At 44.4% G+C, this 19,383-nt stretch overlaps 1 protein-coding gene across 1 annotated transcript in view; it reads left to right on the forward strand.

Annotated features, from left to right (window-relative positions):
• Positions 1-19,383, forward strand: part of fgfr2 (fibroblast growth factor receptor 2) — a 37,228-nt gene that overhangs the window by 7,478 nt on the left and 10,367 nt on the right. The window contains 9 exon segments of the mRNA XM_030747371.1: positions 2,659-2,916; positions 3,227-3,301; positions 7,354-7,494; positions 7,497-7,522; positions 9,782-9,905; positions 13,271-13,461; positions 13,753-13,891; positions 16,399-16,592; positions 17,979-18,118. Coding sequence (XP_030603231.1) covers positions 2,659-2,916; positions 3,227-3,301; positions 7,354-7,494; positions 7,497-7,522; positions 9,782-9,905; positions 13,271-13,461; positions 13,753-13,891; positions 16,399-16,592; positions 17,979-18,118 — 1,288 coding nt within the window.

A 19,383-nucleotide genomic window follows, 5' to 3' on the forward strand; every position in this document is an offset into this window, starting at 1 on the left:
GTGTGAGAGAGAGAGATAGAGAGGCTCCCCGCCCTCCTGTTGTGCAGAGGGGGATGAAACTTTGCAGAGATGAAAAATCTGCAGTGAAGTGTTTCAGCTCTTACTCTTAGCATGCATCCCCGGACTCCTGTAACCTCTTGTGTGTAAGTGTTTCACCGGAGCGGTGCCATGTATATAACACATGTTTAAGATTCCAACTCTGTACCTTCATTTTCTCTGGGTGTTTGCAGGTTCTTAGTTTCTTAGTGCTTAGATGACACAGGTTCCCATGAAGAATCAGGTATGCTGGAGGTGTCAACAGGTTTGGGAAAGTGTCAGGGTTAGGTCAGCGGGGGTCACGGTGGGTGGGGATGTGCGTAGCCGGGGGGGGGGGGGGGGGGGGGGGGATAAGGCAAAGCGGAAGGAGAGGTGAAAGAGCAGAGAAATTTAGAAGCAGCAGGATGAGGAGGAGGAGCTGATGGAGGGGCACAGATGGACACATCAGAGAAAAGAAAATGACGAAGACAAAACTGATGCTTTCTTTAATCAGTCACACCAAATGGAGAAATTCCTGCCCCTTGTTTTTGCTTTTAAACTTGCTTACCCTTCTTCCATCTCTCCTTCTTTTCCAGAGCTCTCCTTATAGTGTAAAACACTCTCATACCTCAGTTTGCTCCCTTTCTTGTTGGAGCCAGTTTGTGTGTGTGTTTGTGTGTGGGTGTTGCATTGCTACGTCAGACTCATTGAAAGCCCCCCCCCCCCTTTTTTTTTTTTTTTTAAATTATCCAATCGATAGCTTCACTGCGTGGTGTCCTGGTAGCTACAACATCTCAAGAATAAAGCACAAAAACTCAGAGTGAAGGCCCCCAGTGTGGAAAACCATGTTGTAAAAGGTAGCGGAGACAGCTCCCATCAATCAGCACAGGAGCTCCACCTCTTATTAGACCACACCCGCTGTCCCGGGTGGTGAGGGAGGGGTTAATTGTTTCCGGTTTGAAGGAGAAAGAGAGAGGGAAAAACAAGACAATGCAGGAACTGTACCTGTATGTGTGTCTACGTGCCTGGGGGCAAAAAGGTTTGCACACATGCCTCGGCTCCGGGCTTCTGGCGGAATGACTTTCCCTTCCTGTTGTACGTGTGTGTACAGGTTTACTTTACATTTGACACAAACACAGGAAACGCAGCGGTGTATAATGAGGGTGGGGTGTCGGTGAAGAGGTGTATTGAGGTACAGGAAAGGCAGGGAGTGCCACTGCCTCTGTAATTACACATATCGGACTTCAGCTAAACGCTGTACATATACCACCATTGCTGGCTTTTTTTGGTATGCTTTTCCATTGTTGCGACTTTCCTCCCTCAAATCGTTTTAATCCTTCTCAATTTTCACCTTGTTTCCACTGAAGAAAGCAGACATAAACGTGTGAACATCTGCGTTATAGAGAACAAATTTGACCTGCTTCCGTGATTGGATGCAATGATTTTTAAGATCAGTCTGCATTTGAGCTGGGTGAACGTATACACGTGTGTGTGAATGTGTGTGATAAAGTTTGCAACACCCCGGGGTGACTGGACTTGGCTTCAGTGTATGTATGGCAGAACCCAGGTTGTATTTCAGCCAGGTTTCTCCTTGTTCGCTCAGCTTTCCTTCACACTCTGAATGTGCGTGGATATGAAATCCATCCTGATGTAGAAGTGCAGTCTCAGCTATGGAAAGGCAGAATTCACTTTTTGCATACAGGACATTCATCTTGCTCTGTCAGTGCAGATGTACGAGAACACAGTGTACACACATGCACTCGCAGGCAGACTTGATTTTTCTCCCCAAAATGAAGGTTTTATGCACTTTGGAGTAGAGCGTTGAGTTTCTTGGTCTCTGCCTTGGCTGGCAGACCCTGTGCCGAGGCTGTAGATCCTCCATGGCCATGTTATGAAAGAGAACGAGGACGACAGAGATGGAAAACAGAAGAGTCAGGCTACGGCCAGCTCAAGGTTTTCATAGCTTAGGCGCACAGTCAAAACCAGAGAAATGCCAAGAAAGAAAACAACCCCCATCCCGCCCCCTCCCACTTCCCCTGCCTGACTTCCGTCCTAGACCTTTCTGGCTGCTTTCCTTTCTGATGGGCAGACGTTCTGGAGTTGTATTACCTCCTTTTTTTTTTTTTTTAAAGGCTGTAGAGATCTTTCTGCACTGTTCCTACTCACCTACACACACTGGCTGCTTAGCATCTGCACTGAAAGAGATGGGTGGTTGGGGAAGGGTGTTTCACCACAGCAATGTCCATTTCTCAACTGCTCGCAAAGCATTGATTGTTCATTTTTTTCTTTACATATGCTGCTATGGCCGTAACTGCATGAACTGAATCTATAACAGCCAAGCACACTGCACACCTCATCATGGAACAGGGTTCCAAGGGTCTCATTTTAAATGACTGGGAGTTTGTAAGATGTTGGTGTGGCGGTTTGAAACATGGGCCTCCTCTTTTCTTTATTGCTCCTAATCCATAAGTTGATTTAAGTGCATCCATTGGGGTTTTATGGTGTTTTATTTCTCTCTTAAATGGCTTGTTTCTTCCTCTCCCACCTCTCTTTCCTCCTCCTTGTGCACCCTCTTCTTTCCTCGTCCTTTCCCTCCTTTCCCCCCTTCAACCCTCCCCCACTCCTCCCCCATCTGCTCTGCAGAGGCATCGAACAAATACCAAATTTCTAAGCCCACGGTGTGCTCAGTGCACCCGGGGGAAGTGCTGAAGCTGAGCTGCCCTCTGCCAGCGACGGGGACCATCACCTGGACCAAAGATGGCAGCTCTCTGGGCAACAACAACCGCACGCTGATAGAGCAGGAAGTGCTGCAGATCCGTGATGCCACGCCAAAGGATTCAGGCCTGTACGCCTGCACCAGCGTGGGCAAAGACACGGTCTGCTTCATAGTCAATGTCACAGGTGAGTCAGGGATCAAGAAGGCTAGGACAGGTCAGGATGTGAACTTTAGAGATATAGAGTTGGTCTGTGCTTGGTCGAGTCCAGGAAATGGCCCTGGAGCAGTTATGATCAAGGACGAGCAGCCTGAAACTGAAAGTGTGTGTTTGTGTGTGCGTGTACAACTCCAGAAACCTAAAACCATATTTATCAAAAAATGGCTTCACTCAAACATGTGTTGCAATGTTGCGACACAGAAATTTCTAAATGCATTACTCTATGTGTGTGTATGGGGTGCAAAAAGGATGGCAGTAACCGTGGTTACTCTGTGCAGATGCCATCTCGTCGGGGGATGATGAGGACGATACAGAGCGATCGGAGGACACTGGGGCGGATGGAGAGCAGTTAAGTGAGTATGGGAGGAAACCAAAGGGGGGTATGAATGGACTAGAGATGCTCTCCCTTTCCTCACCAGCTCCCAAAGATTAGGCGCCCCTGAGCACGATGCATTAAAGAGACAGCAGAAACCTGTTTGTTCAGTGATTGTCCACCTTCTCGCTTCAATCACTTGCTCTTTTCTACCATTTGTATCTATCATGACCTCAAGCTTCATTCTCCAGCAGTTACGACTGTGACACTTTAAATGCACATTTTGGATGTGGAAAAGGCTAAAAAACAATTAACTAGTTTTTTTTTATATATATATATATATAAAATCTAAAACCAAAAGTCCCGTTTATGCGCTTTAAAATCTGTACATACTGTGGTTTGAGTGCTGTAGTCTGTTAAATAATGAAGAGTCCCTAAGAGCATGTCAGAACTTAAGTGTGGAATGCTGATTGTGATAGCCAAATACTTAGAAAGGCTTAATCCCTAAGCGAAATAATCTACTTAGCTTTGTCAGAGTTTGTTAGCACAAGTGAGACTCTGTGATTATGATTAAGGAGGCCCAGAAAGTGGATGGTCTTTATTTGTTCAGGGAGAAGACGGCTGTAAGCAACACCAAAACTCACCTCAAATAGGCCTTACAGCCACGACTCTGCAATGCCATACATTAGTGTTCCTGAGATTTTAGAGAAAGGGTGTGTAGGTGTGTGTGTTTCGTCCAGGCTGGATGCTCCAGGGAATACAGGGATTCCTTAAATTCTTCTAGGTCATGTCTCACAGGTAGTTAGGCCTCATGGAGCCGTCCTGCCAGCCAGTCAGTCAGCTGGGCTCATCCATTATGAAAAATGCCCATCTGGACTCAGTTACCCACCTGATGGGCTTGTGTGCATGTGTGTGCATGTGTGTGAGAAAGAGAAAGTTTGTACCCGAGTTTGCGGTGAGTATCTGGGGTAGTAACATGTTTATGCAGCTGCGTGTACACAGGCATGTGTTCACATACGCACTCACGAAAAGGGGCTAAAGCAAAGTTGAGGGCTTCCACATCTTGTTAAAATTCTCCACATGCACTGCGTCTCATCATGAGTTCTCCTTCTCCGCTTTTGGGCTGACTGTAATTGCCTGAAATCCATTAAATATGGGGGAGAGCAGAGCACAGCAAGAGTAAAAATGGTGGAGAGGGAAAAGATCCAGTCACTCTGGTGGTAATAAGCTGTTTGAAAACAAAGGCAAAGCTGTTCTGGCAGTACAGTTGCATTTTCTCGCCGTGTGTGTTTCTGAAAATTCAAAACCAAGATTATTATTAAAAGAAAGGGGGAAGAAGAGGGGAAGAAAAAAAAAAAAGAGGCAGAGGAGTGGGGTGTGCTGGACCGCTACCAACTCTTCTCCGAGCATGGCGTGGAGCCTTGGCCGGGGGCCGAGGAGGAGGAGGAGGGTGCGTGTAGGCGTGGGAGGGAATGAGAGTGGAGAGTGGGGGTGTAGCTATATATTCGTGGCTTTATTTTCTGGAGCACTCAGAGTGGATTGGGCATCAGGCCATTGCAAAACAGAGCATTTTGTTAAAACTTTGTACAGAAGATTGACGAACATAGGCTGGTGGGAAAAAAAAAAGATGAGAATTTGTTTGTTTATCAGCAGGGGTGTTGTAATTGGAGAAGATTCAGAAGAACCTCTACAGGGATCTGTGAAGAGAGCTGTGCTTAGGGTGGTGGATGGGAGTGGGGGCAGCACTGATGTCATGATTAAGCTGAAAAGCCATGTGGAGCTCTCTGCTCTCTGTGCTCTGTTCTAAATCATAAATTCTCTGTCATGTTTACAGTTGTGTTATTTAGCTGATTGCTCACTTTTATTGTGTATTCCCTCAGTCAAAGCTGTGCATTTTTAAACATGTTTTATAAAGGAACGCCCCCCTCATTTGTTTTTGACATCGTCTTACTCGTTGGGTGGGACTCAGCTGAAGAAAAGGTGATGTCATAAATCTGAGGGAATCAACCAGGGTTAAACATCCGAATCAAAACTAGATGATGACTGATTTACCAATATCTGTCGATCGAATTAAAGCTCCATGCGTTAAAGATATTCAGTAACTCTTTGAAGCTTGCTTGGTTACTGCATATTTCTTTTTTGGGGGGTGGATTTAGGAAATCCTGATATCTTAAATAGTGAGTTTAGTTTTATTAACTTAATTGTCAAGATAAATAGCGTGGTCTGAGGTTTTGCTTCATCGAGAAAAACATAGCCTTAAAGACTTTATCTCAAATTTACCTTCAGATTTTTGGGAGAGAACCCATGTGAACATAGCAAAAGTTGACTGTTTAGAGAGCTACGTTGTTTTCACATATCAGATTCATATGTTTCCCAGCACTGGTACTAGTTTTCCGTACAAAGTTCCCTTGTTCAGCTTGAACAGAAGGATTTCGCAGCGTAACAAGAAATAATTTCAACAGTGAAATATTACTTTGGGACACTTGCAGATTTAGCTCTCTAGAGGAACTTGGAGAGAAAAAAAATCTTGACTCTCAGTGCCTGAGTTAGATAACCTCAGCTCACCCCAGGCCAGCTAAGGATAAACAGCCGTGAGTGGGGATCCGGATGTGCAGGGCTTTGGGGGCAGCAGGGATTCCTGAAGGCCACAGCGTTCGGGCCAGTGAAAGTTTGGCTTCATCTGGAGAGAAGTCTGAGGGTCGTCATGTTTGAAGTGCTACCCATCTGGACAGAGAGCATGGGAAACTGCACCACTCACCTTTTATGTTACAACCTCATCTTCTGACTGGCTGCCAGCATGAGGTCAAAGGTCAATTTTGAGAGACAGCTTCACGTTGGGCTAGTCTCCACCTAATCTGTCTCTGTCTGAATGGATGGCGTGATAACAGGGTGAGTGTACAGAAGTGAAGATGAAGGAAGAAGAGCAGAGATAGTAAGAGTGAGGAGGAAGATGAAAAGGGTAGTGACTAATTATAGTGTGAGCACTTACTGTATGCATTCATTCAGGAAGGAAGAGTGATGTTTACTGACTGCACTTTCCAAGTATGCCCGACTTGTCCGGTTGTTTAAGCCAGAGAAATGATTGGAGGTTTCTGCTGATAGTATGAGCAGGAAGGAAAGAGAGTGAAGGGAACAAATAGTCTACTTCAATGCAAACTTTTGAGTCAGTAGCAGTCTTATCTTTGGGGTATTCCCTCTGTTGCCTGCTATATGAGGGGGAAGATGGTGTGGAAGACCGTTTGGGTTGTTGTTTGACTTTGAGATTTTCTTCCCCTCTGAGTCCCATCTGCTTAGGCAATCACCCTCCCAGGTGCAGAGAAAAAGGGAGGGGGGGGGGGTGGGGGGGGGGGGGGGGGGGGGTGGGGGGGGGGGGGGGGGGGGGGGGGGGGGGGGGGGGGGGGTCCAGCTGACTGAAACTGGGAAGAAAAGAAGGAGCTGAGAATGGACAAAACACAAGCATGGTGACAGACTTCAGTAGGAGAAATAATGGTTGTCAGTTTGGTGAAATCTGGACAAAAGGGTACAATGAAAATCCTGAAATCCTTCGTTAAATGTGACATTCATTTTCTCCCCTGACGGCACATAATGATTTTCCAAAGGTGATAAGCGTCCCGGGCCTTGCTGTCCATATCTAGCCAAGTGACAGCCAGATAAACAGGGCAGCTATGGTAATTGGAGGAAGTGGAGGGAGGAAAAAAAGCTGCTAAGTGGAATGAGATGAAATTGAATGTGATGGTCTAGTTACCCTCTTGGCAACGCCCAGGCACATTCTCCCCTTAGAGCTGATGTTTTTCCCCCCTCTGCAACACCCCGTCGAGCCTGCAGGGAAAGTGTGTGTTTTTATTTAACTATGTGAATGTGGAGCTCTGGGTTGTGTTATGCAGACAGGGGGTCAGCCAGTTTTGCCAAAGGGGGGTAGTGGGGGGGTCAGCTCGCGGGGTTTTAGGAATGTTCAGGTTTGTGCAGGTTTATGCAGTCACACTTCTATGTGTATGCCTAGCCAGTCTGCATCCCTGATGCCAAAATGTTAATGTGGAGAACGTTATTAGGAAATCTCAGTCTCACTCAACACCAACTGTTCTCTGGTTGCAGGCACTCCGTATTGGACCTCATCAGCAAAGATGGAGAAGAAGCTGCATGCGGTGCCAGCTGCCAACACAGTCAAGTTCCGCTGTGCTGCAGGAGGCAACCCGAAGCCCAAGCTGCGCTGGCTTAAAAACGGCAGGCCTTTCCGCCAGAGGACCGCATGGGAGGGTATAAGGTAGGATAAACACCAATGCATCAGAATTTTTATTACAAATGTCAACTCACTTCCTCCTCTGGCTTTCTGTGCCGCAGTTCTTGTGGCCATTTTGTGAACTGACTTACAAGGAGAGCCTTCTCCTTACAATAATTCCCTGACTGTCCTTTCACCCCTTTTCCACCCTTCACTGGAGAGACGGGAGGAGAGTAGACAGAGGAAACGAGGGCAGGGTTTCTGGTGTGAAATTGGAATTGCTCATCCGTGCGCCTCTTCTCACCAGGATACTTTGCAGAGCCTCTCACTGTAACTTGAAATGGTTCTATCCCCCCAACAATAGAAACGTAAGCCAGGATGTAAGGGTTAAATGCTCCTAAACAGTAACGCATAGAGAAAGCAGGTAGCGTCGGGTCTGAAATGAGTTCAGAATGTTGAGGGAACTGAATCAGGGAGAACAGGTTTAGGTTGGAGACTAGTAGTGATTCCACATTGTTATTCTTTTGACATGAAATATGATTTACAAGCTCTGTTGCTGAGCTTGTCAACATCTAAAGTTGATGTGCCGTGTAGGTTGATACCAGAAACTCACAAGTTTCCACCTTTTGATTCTGTGTCAGGTGCTAGTCTGATATCTGTTATTTGGATTAGAGTTTATTTATGTTCTTTCCTTTAAATTCCTCTATTGATCTCACAAAACAAGCAGCATTTACTGTATATGCTAGAGCCATACTGATGGAGTGCATTATTAATGCAAACGGACAGTTCTGAAATTCATTTCTGAAAAGACCCAGCGATGCTGAACAAGTCTGAGGCTCCTGGTTAATGACTGACGGTTTATGAGGAAACACATCTCACTGCCGGGAAGGTTTAGGAGCAGATTAATGTTGATGTAGCTGCTAATGTCGCTTCCCTTTGGCTTTCAGCATGCTCATTACAGCGCAGACAAAAAAAAAACCAGCCACGACGTGACGGAAATGATACAGTCAGGCTGTCAGATGCATTGTGGGCAGTTCATTTCTCTCTTTTTGTCAACAAACGGGGGACAAAAGCTGTACCTGAGCCCAGCCCTGTAGCATAATCTCTCCATTGTGTGAAATGTAGGCCCTGAACAAGCAGTAGCTACAGTCTCCCTTCAGTGTGCAGATGGAAACTCTATTGTTAACTCACACCTGCTGATGCCACAGAGAGGTGAAACTATTTTTGCAAATAGTTATGAATAACTTATGAATAACGGCTTTGACTTCAAGGATGGGGTTGACTAAATGAAATAGCAGTGATTGACATGCGGGACTCTATTAGGTGTGTTTGCAAAAAATTATATATATAGTTATGTTTTTTCTGATTGTAGTTTTTGGAACTCTTTGAATTTAGAATGTAAAAAAAAAAAAAAAAACCTGGGAAAAAAATCGACACAGGATAGTATCACTGCATTGTATCGATACAGGGACACCAACTATCAATATTTTATTGAATGAATTAAAATTCTCTGAACAAGAAGGCTCATACTTAGATTAAATCGGCTCGACCAAAAAAACCATCCAACGCACACTTAACTTGAAAAAACTACCTCCTCCAAGGCGATTGCACAGGTCGCCAGCTGCTTGTATTCTAAAAAGGAAGGTTGCTGAGTGAAATGTAATCCTTAAATGTGAATTTCTGTGATTTTTGTTGATTTATCACAGTTAATTGCCTGTATTATCAGAAACAGCTGTAATTGCCAACTTGACCCATTCACAGGCAGACATCAGGCCTGATCGCAGACTGACGGCAACATTTATGGCAGGTTTTAGTGATGCTGTTGGCATGTTTGACAATCTCATTTTACAGTAAACCCCCCCAAAAAACAATGAAGTCAGAATTTTTTGCACAATATGTTATTGCAATACTCAGCATATTGTATGTTCATGCGTTCAAAATCGCAATAATATCGTATTGTACTTGAAGTATTGTGATAATATCGTATTATGGGGTGTACGGTGATTCTCACCTCTGCAAGTCTTTGTAATCTGAAGGAATAATGAAGACATCTTGATGTGGGAGAGTCATTCTGGTAACATCAGTCTGTCAACCTGAATGTTGTTTGCCAGCATGCTGCATCACCTGCTTTCTTTAACACTTCCAACCAAATCCCATCTGTCACGTTGTTTTCAGATTCTTCTCATTCAGCACCAGCTCTTGTTATCTAATCTCTGCTTAGTGGCTTAGTATTTAATGGCATACATGTCATATTAATGTGTAAGTTTCTGTCTGTGCATAACAAGAGACTGCTCTTACACCCAGGTGCGTAGCCAGCACTGGACCCTGATCATGGAGAGCGTGGTGCCATCGGACAAGGGCAACTACACCTGTTTGGTGGAGAATGAGTTTGGATCCATCAACCATACCTACACCCTGGACGTAGTGGGTCAGTACTAAGCACAAAACACACACTCAGGTTTAAAGTGCACCTGTGAGGCTAACAATGGAGGGCCGGAGGAAGGGGAGGCAAACGGGTCTTTCCCACAGTGGGAATTCTGTGTCTCCTGTGGAACTGTCCAGGTGCGCTTTAGATGCAGGTGGAGGTCAAGGAGGGCTGCCAAGTGTGTCAAAGCTAAAGATGTATATGTCAACAGTTTTAATATAGCTGTCAGTAATTTGTATTACAATGTTTCATTTATTCAGTCAAACAATTGATGTGTTTTAAACTAATTGAAGCATCAATTTTTCTTTCTTTCTTTCTTACAGGCTAAAACAAATATGTAGCATCTAAAGGATAATTTAATGCAAAACTGCAAGTAAAAAAGAAATGTTTTCTCACATATTAGCTGAAGGTGATGTCAGGAAATCCCAAATTCTTCTTATTCAGTGCTTCAACGAGTGAACGGAAAATAAATATCTTTTGTGAATGATTTGATGATCATCTAGTAACACTGAGTGAGACAACAGAATGCTGGCCCAGCAGAATCACAGAGTTCAGACCCACCTCAGTCAACCCCCTTTTCTGACCTTTGGAGCAAGACACCAAAGACTGTTTTTCTGCTTGGTTTGCAAAATCGATTGTGTGGACAACAAGGGGAGTAAAATAAAGATTGTAGATCAATGTGAGCGTGTGTGCTTGTCTAACTTTGCTCTTAAATTTGATTTGAACTGTTCTCCTTTGGCCTTCGCTGCACATCAGAATTTATCTGACATAGCAATTCTTCTAAAGCCCAGTCAGAAAACCCACAAATAACCAGGATCGACATGAAGCTGCAGCTGTTTGATTCACCGAAGAACATTTAGGGTGTGCTGCTCACCCATGCATTTGCAGTTTATGGTTCCAGTATTGTCACCGTCCTTTAACGGCGATACTCTAATTACACTCTCTTTGGATTAGTTCCTCCATGGCAGTGACAATATTATTTTCAGTATATCAGATGGTGATTGAATACCCGAGGTTTTAGCGCAAAAGTGAACATGCAGGCACACAAGCACACGGAGGTTGACACATGGACGCAAATGCTCCCCAACTCAGGCCCCCTACTCTGCTTCGCTCTGCACTTAGCTAAAGCTCTCCTTCAGACTGCATATTTCTGTTTTTGTTCTGTTTTATTGCACAGCGGTAAACCCCCCCCCCTCCATGTCTGGCTCCACAGCCACTGCCCCCTGCAACCTCTTGCTTCATTTTACTCCATTATAGCTGGTTGGATGGAGTGGGAGAGGGGGAGAAAGAGAAAAGGAAAGAAAACAGGGACAGAAAGGGCTGCTCTTATCAGTCTTTTTTTTTTTTTTTTTTTGTCCAAACGACCTGCTTGATCAGCTATTAAAGCCACAAGCAGCCAGTTTGTGCTGTTTCAAGCTGGGCTCTGGAGAAAGGGCTGCAAAGTGACACACATGGCATGTGGAGAAATGGACGGCATTTTGTGGGTAGCCCAGTGCCATCCTGTGCTGGGCTGTGCTGTGTTTCTCCTAGGCCCCTTTACTGATCTTTAGGTCACTGCGTGCCAAGCCACAAGGCTACCCAAGTTCATCAGACTTGAATGGGACACCATGAAATGCCCCCCGGTCTGTCTGTCTGTCTGTCTCCATGTGCTTCTATCTGCCTCTATCCCTCTACCACAGCCATCAAATTACTGCATCAGTTTTTTTTTTTTAAATATGCCTTCTGCTGCTTCTTTCCTCATGTTTTCCTTCCTTAAGTTCTTGTTTGATAGGCTATGAAAAAAACCTCTAGACCCATGCCCACACATTGTTCAATTTTCCCATCACTTCACAGAAAATTACATTGACTTACATTCATTTCCTGGAGACTTGACCATAACTACTACTTGCTTAACTCTCACCCTAACCTTGTTCTAAACTTAAACCTATCCTTCACACTAAATCTGTATGATTTATGCTAAAAGAACTTCCCAAAGCCAGATCCCCTCAATGTGACAGTGTGAACAGACTTGTGTCCCCACAACGTCTGAAATCAAAGTTCACACACACACACGCGATATTCCTTTTTCTAATTTAAGAAAGAAAAGTTCCACAGACTTTTATTGTTTGTGGCCTTCTCCACAATCATTATGTGACCTTTTTTCTCACACCACCACATATTCTGTCATTTGGTCTAAGTTGTCAGCAATGCAGCTCTAAATACCCCAGCCAGATTTGGCACAGCTATAATAAAGTTTCAACATCCATCCATCCATCCATCCATCCATCCATTGGAATGAATTCAAGCAGAAATAAAAAAAAAAAAAAATAGCTCTGGTTTTAATAACTTTCCTCTTGCCTCATAAATGCTGTTTGGTATGTTTTACAAAGAGAACATGAAATTTAAGTCGATCACCTCTCCCTGTTTTCTAAGGATCGAGAGGGTGTGGAGGCTTGTGAAATATGGAAGATGAGAGAAAATGGGGGCAAATAAAGAGAGGCAATAAACAAGCCGTGCTCTGGGAATGTGCGGAAAGGAGGAGGGAGATTGGGAGAGAGGAAGGAGGGGTGGGATTCATCTGATCTGACAGATGTCAAAAAGGTGGAGCAGGGAGGCAAATGCAGACATATGGAAGAAGTCTCTGCCTCTTAGTTTCTGCACTATCCATCTGTTGATCCGCTGTCTTTCCTTCACTCACCCTGCTTATTCTTTCTCCCCTTTTAGCCCTCATTCTTTCTTAAACCCAGCCTCCACGCTCCGACCATCCTCCATGACCCACCCCCACACGTATGCATGCACAGGCAAAAACATATTCACTCCAACTACCTTGAGGCTTTGTTTTGGAAAGGCACTGTGGCGCCCCGGGCTCGGTGATGTCACTTTGTGCGTGTGTGAGTGTTTAGTGGCAGCGGGTGGTTGCTGTCAGTGTGGGGGTTGGTGGGCTCCTCAGTGTAGTAGTGTTTGAAAGGGGGCATTGTTCCACGGGTCTCGCTCTGTTTGGATTCGCAGGGCAAATGTTTGCTTGCAAAAGAATGCAGATAAATCGAGATGTGAGGGTGCTATGAAGGTATTTCACTTTCCAAGATAGGCACATAGTTTAGGTTAACCCCCAATATGCACCTGGAAGCCCACCTCCACCTGAGCAACTTTACTTTTAGAAATAGATGCTCTTCTTTGTTTTGCTCGTAGCTTCCAAGAGTTTCTTAGATAAGAAAACGGCAGCACATTATGAGCACCTTGATTATACCTGTCTGGGCTGCATTCACACTCACAGTGCATGGATTTTGCAAAAATAAACTTTCACACAACTGTAACATTCTTAAAGGGAACTGGTAGGTATTTAGACTCTAAACCAGCCTCTTAGCACTAAGATTTTCCTCTCTCAACAGAGCGATCTCCTCATCGGCCTATTCTTCAGGCCGGCCTCCCGGCCAACACCACTGCCCACGTAGGAGGGGAGGCCAGTTTCGTTTGCAAGGTCTACAGTGACGCCCAACCTCACATCCAATGGCTGAAACATACCACTCAGAATGGCAGCCGCTACGGCCCAGATGGACTCCCCTATGTCAGAGTGTTGAAGGTACAGCCGCTCATTTCTTCTTTTGGATTTTATTCTTCCATAAAAGAACGCTTTCCTACTTTGTGTTGTTTTGCCAGTGATTCCAGGTAAATTTCAGCAGCCATATAAGGAGCTAATTCCTTTTCTTCCCTTATGAACTGCTAGGTCTTTTCCATGCTGGCTCTTGGTGGTGATTCCTGCTGTCTCCTCTATTCTGCAGATCCATATGCAGTAGTTGTAGTCATGATGCTTGACTAATTCCACTCATTCGTTTGATGTTCATGTCTAAGTATGTGTGTATGTGGATTGCAGCGTTCAGGCATTAACAGCTCAGACGTGGAAGTGCTCACACTGACCAACGTGACAGAAGAAGATGCTGGAGAATATATCTGTAAAGTCTCCAATTATATAGGCGAGGCCAGCCAGTCGGGCTGGCTGACTGTCAAACCAGGTAACCTATGAGACCTGACCCACCTACACTCCCTCCCTACCTTCCGGTGTGGTTTTCTAGACTTCGTCCCTGACCTGATGTACTGTGGTGTTCCTGCTGGTGGTCTCTTGATGGTCCTGGTATCACAAATCTTTTGTGTCCCCCCCCTGTGTTACACCCTTGTTTCAGCTGTTCCCCACCTCCCACCCCTAATGGCCTGGAATGGTGAGGCCATGGAAGCATGGAAGCACATAACTAGACATCATAATTGTCACAGCTAGCATCTCTCTTTGCCTTATTTAAATTTTTTTTTTTTTTTTTTTCTTTCTGTCTTGCGAGCTGTGTCAAGATGGTTTATGGTGCTGCAGTGCTCTCCATGCTGTCTGTGTTGTGCATGTATCTAATGTGTGGTTTAGACTTGCTTTTATTAGCAGGTTCTGTGGGTGATGGGAACCTTTTGGGTATTTGTTTTTGGTGCATTATTTCTATTTTCTCATGTATTGGTGGCATACTGGGTTCCATCTGTGTCCCCTCCTCCTCTTCAGCCCTGGGTGCTCCCGACATCCTTTCCTCTAGATGGAACTGCAACGATGGATACTATCCAGCTCCTCTAATTTCTCTTTTGGTGCTGTGGGGGTCTCATTTTTTTTTTCTCTTTTTCTCTCTCTCTGTCCTCTCTTGTTTCTTTGCCTCTTCCTTGTCTTCTCCTCCTCCTCCTTCTGCCACTTCCTCTTTTTCTTCTTCTTCTCCTGTTCCAGACCGCAGGTGTTAACACCACAGATAAGGAGATAGAAGTTCTCTACTTGCCCAATGTAACATTTGAAGATGCGGGCGAGTATACGTGCTTGGCGGGTAATTCTATTGGGATCTCCTATCACACTGCTTGGTTGACGGTGCTTCCAGGTATATACACCCGTATACTGTCTTCTCTTTCTGTTTCCTTTTTCATTCTTCTCTAAAATGGTTGGATTGTGTCATTTCAATTATCTCTGTGGAAGGCAAGTCCTCTCTCTGGAGTCTGATTTACACAACTCAAATATTCGATTACAGCGAGGAGCCGGCACGACTATCATGCAAGACAGTGTACTGCAAAAAGAGCAGGGAGAGCATATATTCTATATGATCTGGACTGGTGAGCTGCTGAATGCTCAGAGCAGATAACAGGGTAGTTTGAGGCAGAAGTGGTGCTCCAACAGCAGTTCAAGTAACTCTAGACTCCAAAAGGTGGGGAGGGTTTGCCTTTCTTCTGTCTCTCTCTCTTGTTTCTCTCCTGCTTCTTGGGGAAAATATTTGAGTGCCACATAATTTGCTTTTTCCCACCTTATGCCTCAAAATGTACGTTACCCCCTTCTGGCTTTGATAATTGGCATCTTTTAAAATCCTTATTTCACTTTGAAATAAAGGTTGAAAGTTAAAGCTCAACACTCGCTTCACGTTGGCTTGACTTTCTCAATTATCAGGGCCAAAACTCTCTGCTCCTGCACAGTGAATGTCTTATGCTTGTGAACGGTTGTGTGTGTGTGTGTGTCTGTGTGTTATTCCCCTGTTTTTAATCCACTGCTTTACATCTGGCTTGTAATTACACATACCAAAGGATCAAATACATAAAACTCAGTGACAGTGTAGGCACGCGTTTGTTCCAGGCTAAATAGGTGATTTTTGATGCTCTAAAAAAATTATTTTCAAACGTACAGCGGGCATTAAATGTGATTGAGCGTAGCTGGCTGTCAGCAGCCCTCAACAGACAGCCAGTATTAAACCATCATCAAGGCTGTAACAAGATAATAGTTTTGTTTTGTCTGTAAACAATACAGCATAATGATCACAGGCAGGCTATTTCCTCTGGGAGTAATATGCAATATTTATTGCACTTGATGTGCTCTATCTGCACTGCCGGCGCCTTCGAGGCTGTAACTCCTGTGTGTGTGCGCTGTGGTTTTTGGACCAGCAGATACAAGGCAGACAGAAGAAAGGTTCCTACATGTAGCTTCACCTCCAGCTGGCTGACTGGCTGTTTGGTTGGCTGTACTGTACAAGAGTCTTGCTTGTGGTCTGGAGGGCTATGCATTGTGGAGCAGTCTGTTTCTATAACACACACACACACACACACACACACACACACACACACACACACACACACACACACACTAAGCCCATTTCCTCGACAGGAAGTTCAGGCCATATACAACCACTCTCCCTTGTTTGCAATCTGAAGTGAAGCGCGTGCTGTTGTTTGTGCTCGCGTGTCTCCAACATTAAGATTTAAAAGTCTGTTTAGACTGTTAAGCCCTCTACAGGCCTTTTAGATTTTAAAGAAGCAGGCGTGCTGGGAAAAAGAGATACAGGTGGATGCTACAAAAGATTGCCTGTTGATGGTGATTACATTTATGCACGAGTCACCTCCAGAGCATCTGTCTGTGTGTTTGTCTGGTCAAATGGAGAACGTGTATGTGAGTGATCACAGAAAGCCTTCCTTTAACATTCTTCGCCTGACCTCTGCCTCACCGACATTTCTTTATTTTCCTCAGCCCATGAGAAAACCCCCGAGCCCCTCTCCCCAGACTATGTGGAGATCGCAATATACTGTGCAGGCGTCTTCCTCATTGCCTGCATGGTGGGCATTGTGGTAGTGTGCCGCATGAGGAACACTGCAAAGAAGCCCGACTTTGGAGGCCAACCAACGGTTCACAAACTGACCAAGCAGATCCCTCTGCGCCGCCAGGTAACAGAAAGTAGATAAAGAGTTCTAAAGGCATTTTACACCCCTAGAGGAGAAAAACACACACTGCAAACAGGCCGAACAACATCATGACACAGAACAAAGGACAAAGAAGTGAGCTAAAAGAAAACATTCATATTTAATTAACTATTCTTTCACAAAGCAGACAATAACAAAGCCCCCTTTTTTCACATTTAGTCACTCTGCTGTATTTCAAAGAAACACAAAGAAAGACTTGTAAGTCAAACGTGTCAGCATGCATTAGCCACCTTTCTTTGGTGTGTTTTGTCAGTTAAAATGCTGTAAAAGTAATGATGATGATGCAGACCTCTGGCTTGCATAAAATTAACAGTTCATGAGGTAATCCATCTTAAAAGACCTTGCAACACAATGCTTCTCCAGTTAAAAAATAATCAACAACAGTTTAAAAAAAAAAAAAATCCAAAAAATCTAGCCCTCCTTCTTTGCAGTTTCCTTCTTTCCAGTCCAGGGGGCCAAACTGGACCCTTTGGTAGCTTGCCCCTCACCTAGAGTTGAAAAATAAAAGCTGCACAGCTACACATGCTTGAGAGGCGAGAAAAATGTGGTAGCACAATCTGATCCACATAGTTTTCTCTCCTATCTTTAGGTCTTATAAAGAGGTCAAACAAAGGTGTCGCCAGAATTACAAGGAAAAACCAGAAAGCCTTTATGAAGTATGGTGAGGTAGTATAAAGAGCCACAGAGCCCACAAACACTGGAGATCATAACTGATTACCACATTTTTTTTTTTTTTCTCACTCAGCTCCCCGGGCTTTCATACATGGTTGATGCATTTGTACACAAAACAAAGATTACACTGCAGTATGGGCTGATGTGGGCTTTTAAAGAATCCAGACTTCATTTAAATGGCGTACATTTTTGTGCAAGTTAGCACTCCTGCCTGAAACTGCAGCCGCAGTTTTTTTTTCTTTCTTGTATATGAGCCACAGTTTCCCCTCGAAGGGAAAACCAAAAGGTACAAAAAGAGTTGGATTACATTCTGCAGAGAGACTGATTCCTGTGTCAAGGTAAGGTTAGGGTGGAGAGAGCGGAGAGATGAGCCCCGGAGACAGTCATGAAGCTGAGCATTTAACGCGCATTTATCAAAATTACTGTTGCTGCTAACTTAATCATCATTGAAATATAATCTCTGGCCTTGGGAAAGACTTTATCGTAATACCAAAGCATTAAATGTGGAAATCACAAATATGCTACTTATACTGATATGCCAGAGTTCCCAGTATTGTTATTTTGTAAATTACATAGTCAGTCATACATGCCTCATTTACTCCTCTAGTGATGCCTTGGAGCTTTAACTGATCTCTGAATCCAGACCGCGGTGATCAGCCAATCTCTTTCCTACTGCAGGTTTCAGCAGACTCAAGTTCTTCCATGAACTCTAGTACACCTCTGGTGCGCATTACAACACGGCGGAGCTCTGCACACGATGAGCCGATCCCGGAGTACGACCTTCCCGAGGATCCGCGGTGGGAGTTTCCTAGAGACAGGTGAGAGATGGCCTTCTTTTTCCTGTGACATCCATTAATCCTGCCTGCTTAGTACTCAGAAAAGAACTTTTTATTTGGCCTAGTGTCCAGTGATTCATGAAGCTGTCATTACTGCTTTTTCCTAATTGCAAGTCTTACCATTTTACAGAATGCACAATTAGATAATTATGTAAATCAGATTCAGCTGCTGCATAAACTATGTAACACCTGAAAATGCTGATCTGCTGCCTGGCACCACGTTCTTTTGAAAGGAGGTATGCATAATAGTACAGTAAGGATTCAGTCACCAGTAGTTCCAACTTTACAGCATAATGAGCATCTATCTGATTTGATCTCAACTACAAAATGATCAGATTAATGATTTTTCAGAGGTGACGAGTGCAGACAATAATGACTGACCATTGAAGAATGGTTCTGGTGTCTGAGCTAAAGGCCTGCTGACTCCTCTGTTGGTGCTTTAGTAAAATGACCTGAACTTGGCACGCTGCCCTGCCTCATCATTATAACTTCTCCTACATCACATTCTCACTCGCCCATAGTGACACACACATGCTTCTGTTGGTAAGGAGTGAAGCCGTGCTAATTAGCGGTTAGCATTCACAGCTTTCATCTGCATGTTTGGGCTAGGAGTGTTTGCTCGGTTTCATACCAGAGGAATTAGCACCGCTGAGGTTTCGGTTAGTCACAGTAACTGCAGCCGGCGATAAGCGCTCCGGTGGATTTGATAGGACAGCAAAGGTTAGAGTAGTTTAATGCCATCTTGAGGCCTCAAGTTTTGAAATAAAAAAAAAAAAAATGAAAATCCCAAGCTGTTAACCTGAAAGAAGGCCTGTCTTTTGTTAAAATAGTTGTAAAAAAGAGCTTGGATCATAAATCTTAGCACCAGTCATCAGTGAAAAACACTTCTGATGTAATATTAGACTCTCGGAGTGCATGCTGAATGGCATTCTGCTGAGGAGGTTTGATTTTTAAATGATGAACTAACCATAGGAGTTGTTTTGTCTGGGCTGAATAAATGTGTGCCTCTCTGTTTGAGTCTTTATTCCTCACTTGTCATCTTAGCGCCTGAGGGATCATGTTGGGCTTGCAGCAGGCTTAGGAATGCTAACGTCTGCAGTTTGCGCTGAGGAAAAATAACATTGATTATGTGTGGCTGGATGGACAGAATGGTTGCCATTGAGTGTGGTGAGTGTATGCCGACAGATAGAGGGTTGTGTTACTACATCAGGGCTGCAGGCTTTTCATGTCCCAGTTTGAATATTTAC

This window comes from Archocentrus centrarchus, chromosome 15 (assembly GCF_007364275.1).
Source record: "Archocentrus centrarchus isolate MPI-CPG fArcCen1 chromosome 15, fArcCen1, whole genome shotgun sequence".
Taxonomy (NCBI): domain Eukaryota; kingdom Metazoa; phylum Chordata; class Actinopteri; order Cichliformes; family Cichlidae; genus Archocentrus; species Archocentrus centrarchus.